The 16,593-nt window shown below is 37.4% G+C and overlaps 1 protein-coding gene across 1 annotated transcript in view; it reads right to left on the reverse strand.

Annotated features, from left to right (window-relative positions):
* Nucleotides 1-1,226: 1,226 nt before the first annotated feature.
* LOC138223968 (cytosolic phospholipase A2 gamma-like) overlaps nt 1,227-16,593 on the reverse strand; it is a 34,570-nt gene continuing 19,203 nt past the window's right edge. Inside the window, exons 4-14 of the mRNA XM_069180150.1 lie at nt 16,122-16,262; nt 15,527-15,580; nt 14,188-14,265; nt 12,193-12,264; nt 10,990-11,103; nt 10,737-10,856; nt 9,993-10,040; nt 8,081-8,218; nt 6,859-7,013; nt 6,030-6,195; nt 1,227-2,901 (exon numbers count right to left, since the gene is read on the reverse strand). Coding sequence (XP_069036251.1) covers nt 2,723-2,901; nt 6,030-6,195; nt 6,859-7,013; nt 8,081-8,218; nt 9,993-10,040; nt 10,737-10,856; nt 10,990-11,103; nt 12,193-12,264; nt 14,188-14,265; nt 15,527-15,580; nt 16,122-16,262 — 1,265 coding nt within the window. The 3' untranslated portion in view covers nt 1,227-2,722. The remainder of the gene's footprint in view (nt 2,902-6,029; nt 6,196-6,858; nt 7,014-8,080; nt 8,219-9,992; nt 10,041-10,736; nt 10,857-10,989; nt 11,104-12,192; nt 12,265-14,187; nt 14,266-15,526; nt 15,581-16,121; nt 16,263-16,593) is intronic.

Consider the following 16,593-nt stretch of genomic DNA (forward strand, 5'->3'; position numbering starts at 1 on the left):
ATCTACCCGTAATTTACCACTTCGGCAGTGTTCCCATAAATTGGGCCATAGATACATCGGACCCTTCTGCAGTAAATGAAATCCTGGACTCCAGCTGGCATCATGGAAGATTGCAATATCTAGTTGACGGAAGACTATGGACCAGAGGAGCGTTCATGGGTATCCGAGAAAGACATTCTTGACCGCACATTAATTCATGATTTCCATTGCTGATTCAAAACAAACCAAACCATCCCGGGAGGGTGTCAGGAACCTCCCTTAAGGGGGGGGGGGGGGGGGTAATGTTATAGTTCCAACATCCCGCCACCAGAGAACACTCCAACCAAGTACTTCATCCACTCGGGAGAGGCTTAGGTTAACCACACCTCGTTAACCCATCACCATGCCTCTCCTCCAGCCTGTTTAAACCTTGCTCCCTGTTCATTCAGTGCTTAGTATTGGTGCAGACCTCTTGAGCTACAGGCCTTCTATTGTGTTATCTTCTCTGGAATCCTTCTTGGTTTTTGGACTTTTGGTTACCCTCTTGAACACGATTTTTGGAATTCATCTTGGAAACATTTTGCTAAGTTTCTCCTAGGTTTTTGGCCTCTTGATCCTTTTGCTAGTCTTTGACCATGACCCTGGATTTTCTGTTGCTTCAGTGTTTTGTGATATCCTGCCCGCATAGGGTCCATCCCTTTGCTAATCACTGCCCCACAGTGTAACAGTAGAAATGGGACTGAAATATTTTAGTTTAATTTCATGTGAAAATAATACATTAATAGAAAATATATTGAAATCAAATCCATTAATGAATTAGTGTTTTCAAGATTTTTCTGACACATTTATTATTATTATTTTCATTTTCATTTTTTTTCAAGCACTGCCTAGCCTGGTACCAAACAAAGGCTGGAGAAGCTCCTTATCTCCTGATCTATCAGGAAACAACCCATTAGACTGGGATCCCTGAGCATTTCAGTGACAGTAGATCTGGGACTGACATTACTCTGACCATCACAGGAGTCCAGGCTGAAGATGCAGCAGACTATTGCTGTCAGAGTTTACAGTTGCCCAAAAGAATGTTGGTACAAACACTGTGCTACACACCCTTACAAACACCTCCCTCAACAGGACTGTACAACGACTGAACTGCTGCAGCTGGGACCTCCTGCAGAAGCTGAGGGTGAAGATAAAGACACAGGACAGCCTGAGGAGGTGCTGGAAATTTCATTTAATTGTTTCGATTCCATCTTTTAAATTAGTGTTGCCATTTTTGTAGTTTCTTGGTCACTCTCCATTTTGTGAAACATACTGTACAGTCAGTTCTTACACTTCACAGTATTTTGAAGGATATCATTTCTTCTGTTAAAGAAGGTGATTCTGCCCAGTAAGATGCATTCTTCTCAAGATTTCCATAAACCCTATTACATTTAAAACATAAAATTCAATCTAAGACAACATAATTAACACTTAATAATGCCTATAGTAAAGAGTTCTTTATTTTCAATGTTTATTTTCAAAATGTCCTGATCAGGTCATCATTAAACAGGTGATTGTTACTCTAAGTAAATTATAGAGCATTTTGCAAACATCTCACTCCTCAAAGGTCAGTTGTACCTTTCCTTTTTTGTAATTCATTAAATTAAACAATATACAGGTGTTCTCAATGTACAGGTGACTGATAATACCTTTAAAGCTTTGTCAAAAACATAACTTTGTTCCTGGGTTAGATTATCTTCAAAGGTTATGTATCATATCGATTTTAAGATCGTTCTCTATATTTGCAAGCTATAGAAATAAAAGTTTATCGGGGCTATTTGTATGCGACTATTATGTGGACATTACCCTCTAGAACTAAAGAGCCAGTAAACATTTGCATGGTCACTTGATTGTTCTTTCTGCCAACTTTCACTTGACTATACACTGTGTGACTTCATGGTCTGAGAGTTGTGACAGTGGCTGTGAAATAGTGGTGTGTGTCTTGGTACCTTCAGCCCCAGTGTCCTCTGCTTTCTGTTCCAGCCTGAGCTCACAGTAACATGGTGAGTTAAATAATGAAACTCATTAAGTATATTACTTGTAACTTGTCTCTGAGGTGTTTCAGAAGTCACTGCGTTGAGTTAAATGTAAAAAACCATAAGCAACATCCTGCATATGTCTGAAGGATATAATAATGAGGTTAATTGTTTAATTGACTGCTCAGATTAGAAACAAAAAGAGTAACAGCCAGGACCTTCCTCCAGCGCAGGTCCACTTACCTTAGGTGAGTTAAAACTGTTTCTTTGATTTTTCTTATAAAAATCTTAACTTTTTTAAACTGTGGTTTGACACTGCACAGCAGAGACTCTGAAAGCGATAACGATTAAAAATGAATCAAAAGTTTTAAAATATTGATCAGATGGCATTGTCTAAAAAACACTGGCCTGAAATTATTAAAGAAATAAAGGAGATTAAATTATTCTCAATCACTATAATGCAGACTTACAGATGGAATCACTTTTAACCTGCTTTACAAGGGAATAAACTGTCCATTATACTACACGATATTGCAATTGCTGAAGCACCATTTGTTTTGTTCTGACAGTGTTGTATTTGTTACTGGAAAAAGTATAAAAATCTTTAAAAGGTTAAGTGATTGACCAGTTCAGACACAAAACAAACAGTGAACACCCCCAGCCCCTCGACTCCTCTATACTACTAACTCAAGTGAATCACTGAACTCTTCTGTTGTCATATTTTGATTCTACTGATGTTTCTTTCTCCTTTCTGCATCCACAGCATTTTGAATCTCAGCGACGATCTTATTTCTATTGATCTCAACATTCTTCTTAGCTGCTTTCAGGAGATCCTGAAGCTCATTTTCACTGTAGGACCTTTTGAAAGTTGTGTAGGTCTCCCTCATCGCTTCAATCTTTTCTTCACCTGAGGAAAGAATGATGATGTTCAGCTGAAGGATGTTGGATTTTGACCCAGAATTTAAGAATAGACCTCACTGGCCTGTTGTGCTCATTGTTATAGTGACCAATTTCAGAAAAAATGTAGTCCATCAGAAGGTTAGTTCTGTTAAGTTTGTTTCCCTGCTTCTCCAGCTCTGTGGCTGCTCCCCTTTAAGGTCTACCTGAAAGTAAACCTTAACCTTGTTTTACTTTGTCATTTATTGTCCATGGTTATATTAGTATATTAGTAGGTGGAGATGCTGTTTATCCAACAGTGAACTGCTAACCTGATGCAACCATTCTGACCAGCAGCAGATCTAGAGAAATACGGACAGCACTTCACCTGGTAATCCCTTAACGAACAAATAATTTTCAATAGCACAAATCATTCAGGATTAAATTATTGTTTGTATATTACTACTGGACATAAAAACTACTAAAATGTTCCCAATCAATCTTTTCTTTTTCAAAATACTGCTCTATGCGATTCTCCAGAAAACAGATTTTAGCATTTTTAAAACATTCCATCTGTTCATCTATTACTAGAAAGCCAGTTATTCCTGGTAAGGGCTACAGGTATATCAACCCAGGGATCACAGGGTGCAAGACAGGACAGCATCCAGGTGGGGTACTCAGCTACATTGCAGGTCTTGTTTTCTCTGAAGTCTGTTTCTATATATGAATGTACATTTCTGGGATGAGTCTGACAGAAAACTAAGAAAACAGATGCCACAAAATACAGAAAATATTGAGCATATCTAAACATTGCATGAGTTATTAAAGTCTAGACTCTGTAAAGCTGTTCCTAAAACAATGGGAGGTTGTTAAGACAAAATCAAAGATTTGGGTTTCATACTGCATGAGTGTCTTTTGTTGTATTAATGTTCTGAAATACTGTACAACACAATATTAGTGAAGACATTAAGGAACATGGTAATGCTGTATTATTATTTATTTATTTTTTACTTATAAATGTTTAACTCTTAGAGTACTGTTCTGTTCAAAGCTGTGCCCTGGGAATTTTGTGTTGTGTTATTGTATTGCATGTCTCTGATAAGTGGCAAGTTTGGGGTAGTCTCAAAAGACTTAGTGCTTCCTGTTTGATTAGACCGGAGCATATGGGGATAGATAGGAGAGCTGATGGCCTGGAGTTTTGGTGAAACAGGAGGAGGTTGCCTAAGAGCCTGCAGAGAATGATCTCTGATATACTGGGTTTAAAATTACTCTGTGTGTCAGCACATAATAGTTCTTCGGTCATTTCAAAGAAAATTGGGCAGCATTGCTGTTTGAAAGAATATTAAAGTCATGTAACACCTTGTAGTATTAATTCAGTTGTCAAAGTGAAGAAGAAAATATTTTGTCAATTAGCTATTGTTTATTTCAGTGAATGATGAAAAACAGAACTACAGTAAGCAGTACCCATGGGAGTCCTGATTCTTAGCAGAAACTTACAATAGTCATCTTACAGCTGAGGCTCTTTTTCCTTGGGAACTTAACCAGGAAGTGAAACCCAAAAGGCTGGATGTTGTTCGTTTAGCTGTATAATTACTGAGGCAGCCACTCAGATTGCACATCAAAACTCAATACGGCAGTAAAATGACTCTGTCATAATGCTACATAATGATACATCACACAGCTCAGAGAATTTTTATTGGTCAGAGAAATATGATAGATGGCACTTGTGGTAGATTGATTATTTTTTTATAAAAGGTAGCACACTTTTTATTTTCATCTACTTGTACCACTACCAAGGAAATATATTTTCAGCTACCAACATTTCCCTGTAGTAAGGCTTTAGTTATGATTCCATATTAATATTCCATATTAAGAGGATTTAAAGGCATACTGTAGGACAACAGAATACATTGAGCTAATGTTTTTATTAACATCTAACACACCACTTATTGATCTATCTTGGCCAGTGAAGATTCTTTTGGCAGGATGATTCAACTTCCTGAATCACATTGCTACACGGTGCAGCCAGCTGTCCATGAGAATGAGTTTTGATGCACATTTTGAATGGCTGTATAGTTTCCCAAAAAAATATTCATGCCAGTGAAGCAATGTACAGTAACTGAAAATGTATCCATTCATCCAGTTTCCAACCATCCTATCTACCACAGGGTTGTGGGGTAGCTCGTCCCAGCAAGCAACGAGCTCAAGGCAGGAGACACAAAGACTCTTGCTTTTTAGTAGAATGTTATCAATTGTATGAAATCATGTAGGAATCACGTTTTGCATTGCAACAGTGAAAGTACAAAAGTTTTCATGAAAATGGCATTATGATGTAATAGCCTGATATGATTTTTGCTTTCTGTGATCATTTTCAGATTTACACTACTATATGTTTTCTTTGGTCTTCACACAATGGGGTCTCTCTGCTGAACTCAACATTCAATCTACTCAGTACTTCAGCACATTCCATCCATTTATAATTCTTAAACTGCAATGAAGTAAAAAAAAGTACAATCCATCTATTTTCAAACTGCTTTTTTCCAATTCAGGGTAACAGGAGAACCAGAGCCCCTGTTACCCTATCCTAACAAACAACAGACACAACGTGGGGTACACCCTGGATGGGTGTTACAGGGCAGACACACACTTACCTGTACACTTAGGGCCAGTTTTCACTGAAGCCAGTGAACCTACCACTATGTCTTTGGACTGTGGGAGGAATCTCCACACAGATAGCACTCCAGGTCTGGAAGTAAAGAGGGTGCCAGTACTACAAGGCAGCAATGCCAGCATGTGCCACCATGTTGCAAAACTTAATATTCCAAAGACTAACGAATTAGACTAAAACTTAATTTAACTGCATGACTGAAATGTGACTGAAACTAATTCAGTTTGTTGGCTAAAAGTACTGCAAGTGAACTTTAGTTAATTTTTAGTTGACCAAATCAAAATTACAAGTATGGCTAAAATACAATTATATCTAATAGACATTTTATTCAACTTAAGTAAGGCATTAGATATATCAAATATTAATAATCAAATTAACACTGGGCTGGCTTGAAACCATAAGTCTTGTCTTTCACCAACCAGTGGTGAATTTCTCACAGCAGTGACATGAATCCTGTAGCTGAAATCTAAAATGCCTGCTGGTTCACTTGCCTCCACAGTTGTCCTTGTTGAAGAGAGGGAAGTGCATGACAGTGGGGGTGTTTGTACCCTTGAAGATGTAGACGCTTGCTGGACAGTTCTTCTCCTCCTCACTCACTGGAATGGGTGGGAAGGGAATTTTGTTTTTATCACAGTATTCAGCTGCCTTGGTGACAGTCTGGAAGGAAGAAAAAACACACTGTCCACCCTCACTGTCATCAACTGATCAGTCATCCAGTCATTACATTGTAATAAAAAGAAAAAAAAGACAATTGCAGAAAAACAAAAGCATACAGTAGCTAATTTTGTATCCAGGCAAACTGTGGATATATTATTTGGTTATAAGAAACTACAGTTTGAGTGCACAGATAATCTCCAATAGCTTTATTATTATTAGGAATATTAATATTATTATTCTGTTCCTAGAGTATTCTATTCTATTCCAATTATTAATAGGAAAGCCCTTTGCATAGGTAACCTGATTTAAACTAGAAAAAAATGCTGGGAAATTATACATTTATGGATCTTTAATACAGAAAGTCAAATTAACAGGCACTGATGTTTAAATGTGTACCTGGTGAAACCTATGAGATACAGTAGGTACTTCAGCATCTTCGCAGAAACCTAGTATTAGTCCAATATTAGGCTACCAGCTTGTTGAAGCCCTGTTTTATGGTAGAGCAGTTTGAAATAGAAATCTGGCATTGGCACACCTACACTGTAACTGAGGGAATCACCTAGACTACAGGAGCTCCTACAGTAGCCTGAGCCTGGACCACTGAAGTGTGAACTCAAGACAGCAGAACCAGATGAACGTGATGACTTGTATGATGTACTTTACCATGAATGGGTCTCCTTCGCTGAAATCAAAGGACAGAATGAGCTGCACTCCCCTGTCTCTCCTCAGGACCAGTGGGTAGGCACTGTTGATGGACAGACCAGCATCAATGAGGTAGATTTTGTCCTCAGTGACCAGGTTCCTGGGGAGTCTGTTATCTAGGGATTATTTAAACACAAGAGAAAGAGTTCAGAGGCACATTTGGATTCCAGGTGGATGCTGCACATTGGTGGTGGTGGAGGGGAGTCCCCATTACCTGTAAAGCGCTTTGAGTGGAGTGTCCAGAAAAGCGCTATATAAGTGTAAGCAATTATTATTAATTATTATTATTATTATTTAGTAAATAGAAAGAAGCTGCTGTACTAGGAACCATTGAGATCTGTTTTTTTATGACACAGCAAATACATGGATTCAAAACTACAACAAAAAACATCCAGAATGAGGGATTCACACTTAAAAAAACTAAAAAAAGGTGGATAACAACATTCGTTTAAGAAAAAAAAGTCAGTGTTACAGGTTGGTCTAAAACCTCGACAAATGCAACCTGCTATGGTTTACCAATTCTTAAAGTGCTGTGAAATTGCTTTTCTCTTTGAGTTATTTTGAATCATTTTATATACCATCAGAATGTATAATGTAGAGTGTTTCCTAGATTAATTTTTAAGGTAAGTATCAGATTGACAGTAGTCCTGGATAAAGGCATCATCTGACTACTTTTTCATAATCCACTATAATAATCACAATGCTGTACTATTTTACGAGATACTATACAAAAATATAATGAAATTATTACTTTATCACTTCAAGCTTTCAGCTGCTGGCTAACCTAAAAATGGGAAGAATAAAGACTTGAGGACAAGCTCTTTTAACATGTGCATTTCTAATTTGTTATATCTAGTTTTCCACAGTGCCTGAGTGGGGTGTCTCTCTGTGAGGTGCCAGGCAGGTCAAGTCAAATGAGGACCCAAACCAGCTAAGTCCATCCAATTTTATTGGATTTTATTAGCTACTTGGAGAAACCTCAGTTACAGTTTGCCTAATCCTGAACAGCTGACTAGTAGACTGTGGGCCTCCCACTGCCCACTGAGTGAACACTGTTACACTGTTACAAGTCCAGACCTGTTACAGTCTTGGGACCAATCAGTTCACTTTTGCTACAGTATATATTGCACATTGCACTGTTAAAAGTTATTTTCTGTGCTACTGCGCTATATTGGAGTCTCACCTGTGTTGGGGTACTCATACAGAAAGTTGTGCTTGGTTCCCCAGATCCAGAAAGATACCATTTTATGAATCTCGTGAAACTTTGTGAGAAGGAACACATCAGATTTGTCGCAGTTCATGGTCACATTCCCATAGGAAGCTGGAAGAAGAGATAAACATGACCTGTTGTTTCTGAGCAAGAGAAGTTCAAACATTTCCAAGCATATCAGATTGCTACAATCCAGTAGACAATATGGCTGTATTGAACAATTACTATTCCCAAAGATTTAATTCTTGGACAGAATTCTTGTATCAACTGGATTCTTTTGGTGTTTACTTTACAGCAGTATTTTGCTGTTAAGTTAGGTCAATCTAACCAAAAGAACCAGTAACCTTTAACCTTTAGCATTTCTTTTCTGGACACAACAAAACACAGACTTCACTTCACAGACACTATATTCTACCTCACAAAATACCACATAGGCATAAATTAAAATCAATATGATGGTACCCTATCTTGCTGTTTAAACTGTTTGTTCCTTGTTTACAGTAATTGCCATTGTGCCAAATTAATATCATCAGAGCATTGTTGCCAGCCTGAACCTCCAAATGTGTGAAAAGTGTGATGCACACTGAAGCAATTCCAGTACACTTTAGTTCAGTAGGTACACATAATACATCAATTTCCCTTTGGGATTAATAAAGTATTATCTATCTATCTAATAAAATGTCTAGTGGAAATACTGTACTTGTCAGAACTCAGTCCTTCAATTCTGTTTCAGTGGCTGCTAGAAAAGAGGAGGAAGGAATACAATTGTTTTTTTTTTATTCTAGAAATGGATTTAAAACACCAATTGGAAAATCTAGGCAAGCTAAAAATCCAGTATTTGAATCCAAACTAATTCACTGAGATGCTATTGTCACTTTGAAAGTAACTACAGAAGGTCTGTGTGTGCATACAAAACAAATTTCTCTAAAAGTATTCATACCCTTGATACAATATAACTGAAAGTTGATTTAGCATATATTGCAAGAGAAAGGTCTATATTTATTTGATATAACAAATGAATGTACCAAATTAATGATTTTTTTAATTATTACAATTTGTAGCCAGCTGTACACACCACACTGTATGTGCTAGCACATAAACAATGAGCTAGGATTTTCACAAAATAACTAAACAGGCTGATCCATAAGTGTATGTGTGAGACTGAAAACAGTGAAGACTAAGATGCAAACTTAGACAAGCAAGACTTAGACAAGAAAACTAGAGATTTCCTGAAATGAAATAAACTACAAGAGACTACTACTTTCAAATCAGACCAGATAGGATCAACCAGATATACTCCAAGGCTTAAAGGAATGTCCTGCACTGATAAACTGAAGGATGTGGACCTATGTCATCTTGAAAAGACACAGCTGTGAAGAAACCTGATACTGTATTAAAAGCCCTCAAAGAGCCAACCCAGTAGATGTCTGTAAAAGCAATAGTGAAAACCCAGTTGTATTTGTGTCAGTGTTGTTTTTTGTTCCTCTCCTGCTTCTCTGGCTTTGTATAATGGAGTTTCATGAAACTACAGAATAAGCTATTTATCTAACCATCAATCTGTCTAAGCAGGCCCAATGACTTCTTCTCTTACAACTACTCTTTATATAACACTAAGAGCAATCAATTCAATATTAACTGCCCCTGTCTCTCTCTATGCCTCTGTAGCGTTTTTTTTCTCTCTCCCCCTCATGAATAATTCAGTATTATTTATCCATAATCTAAACTGTATTATAGCCATAGTTATATTGTAGTATTAATTAGTTTCTCCTATTTCTGAGTATGATTTAGCTGGATAGTGCTTCAGGTGTGTAAAAGCTATCATATAAAGTGATGGGTGCCTGTACATCTAAATCATACTACTGTATAATTTCCAAAACCAACTTACCTGCATTCTCTGTTGCTTGCGTGGTGACCATGAGCTGTTCATTTGCTTCTGAAATGAACGTGAAACCGAACATTAAATTAGAAAAGGCTCCCAAGCAAATTCCCCTTGTATTAAATTTTGTGATCATCTGATACAGCACCTTTAAAAGACCAGACTATACTCCTGTTATTTAACAGTAAAGCAATGTGGTAAACTGAATTTTGAAGCAAAAGGAAGATCCATGTTTAGTATTGTATCTGCATTGATTCGGTGCTCAAAAGAATACAAGCATTTATATGTGTCACTTCTGACACTCAGCAGACAGTGAGAAGAGCTGCTGTGTACAGAATCATACAGTACGCTGGAGAACTCATTGCTGTTTTTACACAAGTGAAAATAGATCAAATGTCTAGAATAGGAAATGTAAAAATAATGAAATAAGAACTTACTTTAAATCATTAAGAATTCCAGAGGAAATTGAAATGTATTACTGTATAAGGTATGGACGGGAATGTTTTTTCTACTTTTACACATTTTAGTGTTTTTAGTGAACACATTTTTTTTTGTCTTCTGGTTACAACTTCCAGGCTTGTCCCATTTCATGATTCAGTTGATTTTTCTGTTGGAGGAGTTTCGGTAAGCTCATGCTTTATGGATGCAGTGTGACAAGGTTTTTGTCATGACTTATGGGCAATTTCTGCAAAATACTGATTCCCAGATCTTACAGCATCACTGACACTCTTATTTCAGGTGAGACACACTTGCCTTCAAAATGCTTAAGGACAACCATGGAAAGAGCTGATATCATCCTGTGCTGGATGTCCTTGCCGACGACGTCCCACGTATCATACATCAGTGAGACCAACTCATATATCACCTTTTCATCTGGTGGACAGAGAAAAGAGGATAAAAGAGTCTCACACATGGTAAGAGGCAGATGGGGGAAGAGGTTTCCTTTCGGTTGTAACCCTCCTTGCATTCTGAAGTAATTGGAAATTTACATGTAAGAGAAGTGTACCTTTGACAATGTTCTTCATAGAGTTGAGGATGTGTTTGCAGTCTTTGCCACAGAGGACGTTCCAGTGGAGCTTAAGCAGGCAAAAGATCATAGCTCTCTTTTCACATTCATCACCTGTGAATGAGACCCACACTTTGAGTACAAGTTTAGAAAGAAATCAGATAAGGGAATGTTTTGGTTCCCTTACTGGAAAGAGTAGGCAGGCCAAAATGTTCACTTCAAGAGAACTACAGTCCTAACAAGGATATTCCATAGTAACCGCTAGTTTGGGTTACAGCTCATCCCACACACAGAAGAAAAGTTCTAAACTAAATTAGCCTTGAAATGGAAAAATTACTGCAAAGGTTTTGGAACAGGTGAGGGTCTGTAAGTTATGAAGTACAGACATATCCCAGAGAAAAGAGAATATTAATTTGTTCACAGTTGTATACTGGGGTGTTTAGAGTATACCTCTGCAAACCCCTGCAGTGGCTTCTTTACCAGTAGAGTGTTTTCTAAAAAAGTTCAAACTTACCTTTTCTAAAAAAGTTTCAGCTAAAGAACTGTGGTAACTGTGGAAACTTGTAAACTGCTGGTTTTAATAGAGAAAGTTACTTTAGCTCCTAGTGTAATTTATCATTTTTTCCCCAAATTGGGCAGAGAAAAGAAAACACAGCAACTTATTCTAAATACCCCACCACACCAGCACCACATCGGCAAAAGCATTTTCTTCACTCCTGGACTGCTGAAGTTCTAAGGCTATGATACAGAATAGCTTTAATAATCTTTTCCAGTCCTAGACTGTTTTTCTTCCTAGTCTAACAATGTAAATAGAGGGTCTTGTTCTCCACACTAGCAGGTTTGATCAGTAGCTGTTCTAGCTGTGAAGACATTAGACAACGTGGGAGCTCAGTGCAGAAAAACAGAGAAAAGGGTATATTAATTGGGATTGGGTGAACCTTAGCTTGAACAAGATACAGTCAACATGAGATTGCCTGGAACTGAGATTGGGGGGATAAGTCTTCGGGAGGGATATTTCTTGTACTAGTCTTGGCATTCAGCCATTATTGGGTGGTATTGTCACCTGCAAGACAGGTCAGAGTGGGAAGAGTCTTGGCTTGCAAGACAGTTACCTGGCAATGGATTATTGTGGGTATATTAAGACTACCCCTAAACTCTCAAACCTACATTGAGTGCATGTGACTCAACCTGCTTTACCATTACCTAAACTGAGGTCTTCCTCATCTTCCTCCACATCATTGTAAAAAGAGAACACATCTTCAGAGGGGGGTCTACCTGTGAAAAGAAGAGAGGGTCTGTTATTCTGTGGTTTAATTCTGACAGAGATACCTTCTGATTTTTTGATAACCCACTGTGTGTTTATTTCCAGATGATTAATTACCAATAAGCTTTTGACAAGGATCTACAGAGAAATGCAAAAACATGTTAAGTGGAAAGAAAGTGGGTCTTAATAAAATCTCCAAGGGAAAAACAGGAGAAAACATTATTTAGATTTTTTGGGAATTGGATGAACTAAAATATAAGTGCTAGAGACATTCATGTGGACATTGCATTGAGGAGAGATGGGAAGATGGGAGAGGAGAAGGACTAGCTCTATACTTCAAAAACAACTTTCTTGCACAGAACTTAAGCCAGATAAAGCCAAGGTCTCAACCTTTATGGCTGAAACATAAAACCACAGTGCATGATGTTACAGACCACCAAGTTCAGAAAAACATACTTCTTTTCATATTTATATTTCTTATATATTGTTGGAGATTGGACCTCTCCTCATGCAGATTTGTAAATCCAATATGAATGTCAGAAGCTGACACTCAAATGGTAGACATGCCTAATGACTACTTCCTTAGTCAGAGCAGATACGAGACGGAATACTTGTACAGATCTTTTAAAAAAAGTCAAGATAGAGTGAGGAAACAGGGGTGAGAAAACCATTAGAACAGAATTATCATAATATGGTGTTGTCCTGAAGTGCTGTATGCATTGAAATTACACAGGTAGATTCCAGATTTAAATAAAGCAGACAGAACTTTTATTTAAGTCTTCTGTATAGTTTTATTTCTTATTGCATTAAAGAAAAAAGAGCTGAAGAACAGTAGAATGGAGCAGGATAGGTATGGAATCAGTGCAGAAAGGATGGCAACAGTTTAAAGACATGCAGAGCTATTACAGGTACTAGAAATCCTTAAGTTAAACAAGCCTGTCAGTCTTGATAGCATTAAATCTATTCCACAGAAAGATCCTGTACAAGACATGCCACATAGAATGTTAACTAACCTTTTTCAAAGGCCTGTCAAAACATGGTTAGTAGCCACAATTAGACAATGGGTGACAATGGGTGATAAATAGCCTGTTAAATTTCAACAGTGTATCTCAGTACAATCATGGAAGAGCTTGCAGTGTGAAAAGTGGCAGATATTGTAGATGTGAGTCAGGACTGCCCCGTTCTTGCTGCTGGTGGAGGGAGAAAAAGTAATTACAAGGCCTTCAACAGAGAGAAGAATCACGTCTTTAAAATGTGAAACTCTAGAACCATGTCACTGAAGCTACAGGTGTGCCTTCATTCATGAAAATAATACATTTTCAGCATCCAATTGGACCACATACTGTAGAGTAGTCCTCTCAATAATCAGCTTTGTAGTATAGCAATTTTATGTAATGCAGAAGCAAATGAACAATTTGAGTTCCTATCAGGTGAAGTACAAAAATAGAAATAAATCAGTGATGATTATAAATTAAATTGAATAGATCTTTCAAATACACTGTAAATGCACAATACATACAGAAAATGCTCACATATTTCCCAGATTTTGTCTTTTATTTATTTCTATGACAACACCCTTTAATGTTTAATTGATGTTGGATTTATTCCAAGATCCTTTACACTTTGAAATAAAATTGCCCATGACAATTTCTGAGACAAACCAAGGAGCTTGTACTCCACTAACAACCAGCAGAATCAATTTATTGGGCAACTGTCAGTTAGGAAGAAATGGTTTATTGGGATAAACAACTCAAAACAGTAACAAAATTGATCCTTCTGTGTGAGAATTGATTCACCATCATTTCATTATTCAACTAGTGTTTGCTGCATATAATCACACCTGCTGCAATATGTAAAAAGTAGTGTACCTGTACTGTACATAAGAAGATGCCTGATTTTGTGGAAAAGAATATCAGAAAATAAGAGCATCTTACCGCCAGAACTCTGGAGAAGGTTTCTATGTAACTTTCTTTTAGGATGGAATAAATCTTTAAAAAAAGAAATTATCTTTTCTGAAATGAAAAGAAATTAACAATAGTCACATGTACATTTAAGAAAGATGAATTTTCTGTTTAATTTTCTACGAACTAAAAAATCTGGAACCACCATTTGTATATAACTCAGCTCTATGGCATCAGTTCCTGTATTGGTTGCGACAAGACAGGGAGAAATGCTCTGACATGCCCAGTTACAGATGTGTGTTATTTAAGCAGCAGCAGCGAGATCTGAGGCAGTGTTCTCTCTGTCTGATGTCAACTTAAGCTTCAAGAAAACTCATATAGTCCTGGCCTGTTAAACTATACCCTTCCATGTAGTCCAGACAGTTGTGGGTCTCCATTAGATGGTTAATGACCTGATACATACTTGAAACCAGCAGCATCAGAAAACTGGTTCAGACTGTTTCTGAAGCTATACTGTTTTATTGTTATTCTGGATCCCCAGAGTTTATTTCTTAGAAAGAAACTGGCAGCATTCAAATATTTTCTTTTTTTGAAATTAATTTAAAAATGTCTGCATTTTTTCTTCACTTTGACATTATAGAGTACTTTGTGTTGATGAGCGGCTACAATTCTCAATTAAATACATCATGGTTCCATGCTGTAACACAATAAAATGTGAAAAGTCCAAGGGGGTGGATACTTTTGCAAGGCACTGTACATCAAGTCAGTGTCATCTGCCATCTGTGACCAGGAATTCCTTGAGCATTACTGAAAAATCAGTAGAGATACTGTACCGAAGGACTAGGTGAATTTACACTTACTATGACACCAGCCTGTACAAACATCTGATCTCATCTGTTATCAAAAGCTAAGCAGTCAACTCTGGTTAGTACTTTAATGACTGGGTAAATTTACCAAGGTAGCCTCAGCGTGCTCTGCAATACTGATCCATCTGGAATCTACCATGTGTCTGGCTTCTTACAAGAGAAAGCTGGATGAGATCCTTGGATGAAATTCTGTAATTACTAACTTCCAAAAAGGCAAGAGGGGTCAGGTACTCTCCCTCTGGTTTGTAACTGTTCATGTGCCTTTAATTGAGAGCAGCACCATTCCTCCTGCCACACGCTATTCATCGCTGGAGTGTGTAAAACTGTCTGTCTTGGTAGGTGATGTTAGAAGAAAGCTTACCAACCCTCTTTCCCCTGGACTGCTACAAGGACTGTAGTATTGTGTCAGCCTGACTAAAACAGTATGTGAAAATAATGAATTAGGTGGGCAAAAAGTAAAAACAAATACTAATTTCTGTTTAAAAAATGCACAAAAGGTAAAATACCTATTAAGAATTTTATGTTCTCCTTCATATCGCCTATGGCACTTCCACACAGTCCTGAAGAAACACAGAAGAGTATGAATTGAACAGGAAAGCTGGTTCAGTGTTGAACTAAACTACAGAAGAGGTAAGTCCTTCTTCATCCCACAGCAATCCCTGCAATATGCCTGGGCCACCAGTGGTTTTATTATTTTTTTGTAAGGCTTTTTCACACTTTCTCGGTAGTATTAGCTGTATCATTACATACACTTTTTTTTCCCACGAGATGTGTGTCACTTATTTATTAATTACTAAGTGTTTATAAAGTGTTAAACATTCCTATCATCTCCTCTCCTAACACATCAGACTGTTTTAAACCGATAAGTAATCAGGAAAAATTTGGATCATCAATTAATATATCACTGGATTTCCACTTGGTCATTCAAGAGTAATTATCACCTTGGTGCAGTAAATTTTTAAAATAATAAATAATACTATAAATAAATACTATATTGTCAGATAACATCAATATTATATACTGGCCATCCTGAACAAGTACCATTCTAAAAACACATGATGTACAAAACTGCTATGAATTTCTAAAAGAAGGAACAGAAACCTTGCAAGCACAGCATGTCCATCTCATCTTTGTGTTTTATCTTGTTTCCTCCATGGAATTGACTCCCCAGGGCACTGGTGTCTACAAAGGCTCCATACTCAGGGTATCCTGCTTCATGACGGGTTATTTCAAACCAAGTCCCTGGAAAGGGAGAGACAGGGAGGAAAGGAAGACAAAAAGACCGAATTTGAGAATCTTGAATAAATCAAGAAGAGCACATTGCCAGCCAACAACTTCCACTGCAATATTGTCACTTTATGTAAATTACCTCACTGCCTCTGATCACTGATTTTAGAAGCTGCAGGGTGTTTGGTTTCTAATAAAAAACACCCACCTTCCTCTCAAACACAAGAACTGCTTATTTTAATGTTGCTGCTTTTGAAGCACTTGCTACAAACACTACTACAGCTGCCATGGGTGCAGCATTGTGGACCATTGTGGTTTGGGTTCAGATTGTAGTCAAGACACAGCA

The sequence above is a fragment of the Lepisosteus oculatus genome, chromosome 18, assembly GCF_040954835.1.
Source record: "Lepisosteus oculatus isolate fLepOcu1 chromosome 18, fLepOcu1.hap2, whole genome shotgun sequence".
NCBI classification, from domain to species: domain Eukaryota; kingdom Metazoa; phylum Chordata; class Actinopteri; order Semionotiformes; family Lepisosteidae; genus Lepisosteus; species Lepisosteus oculatus.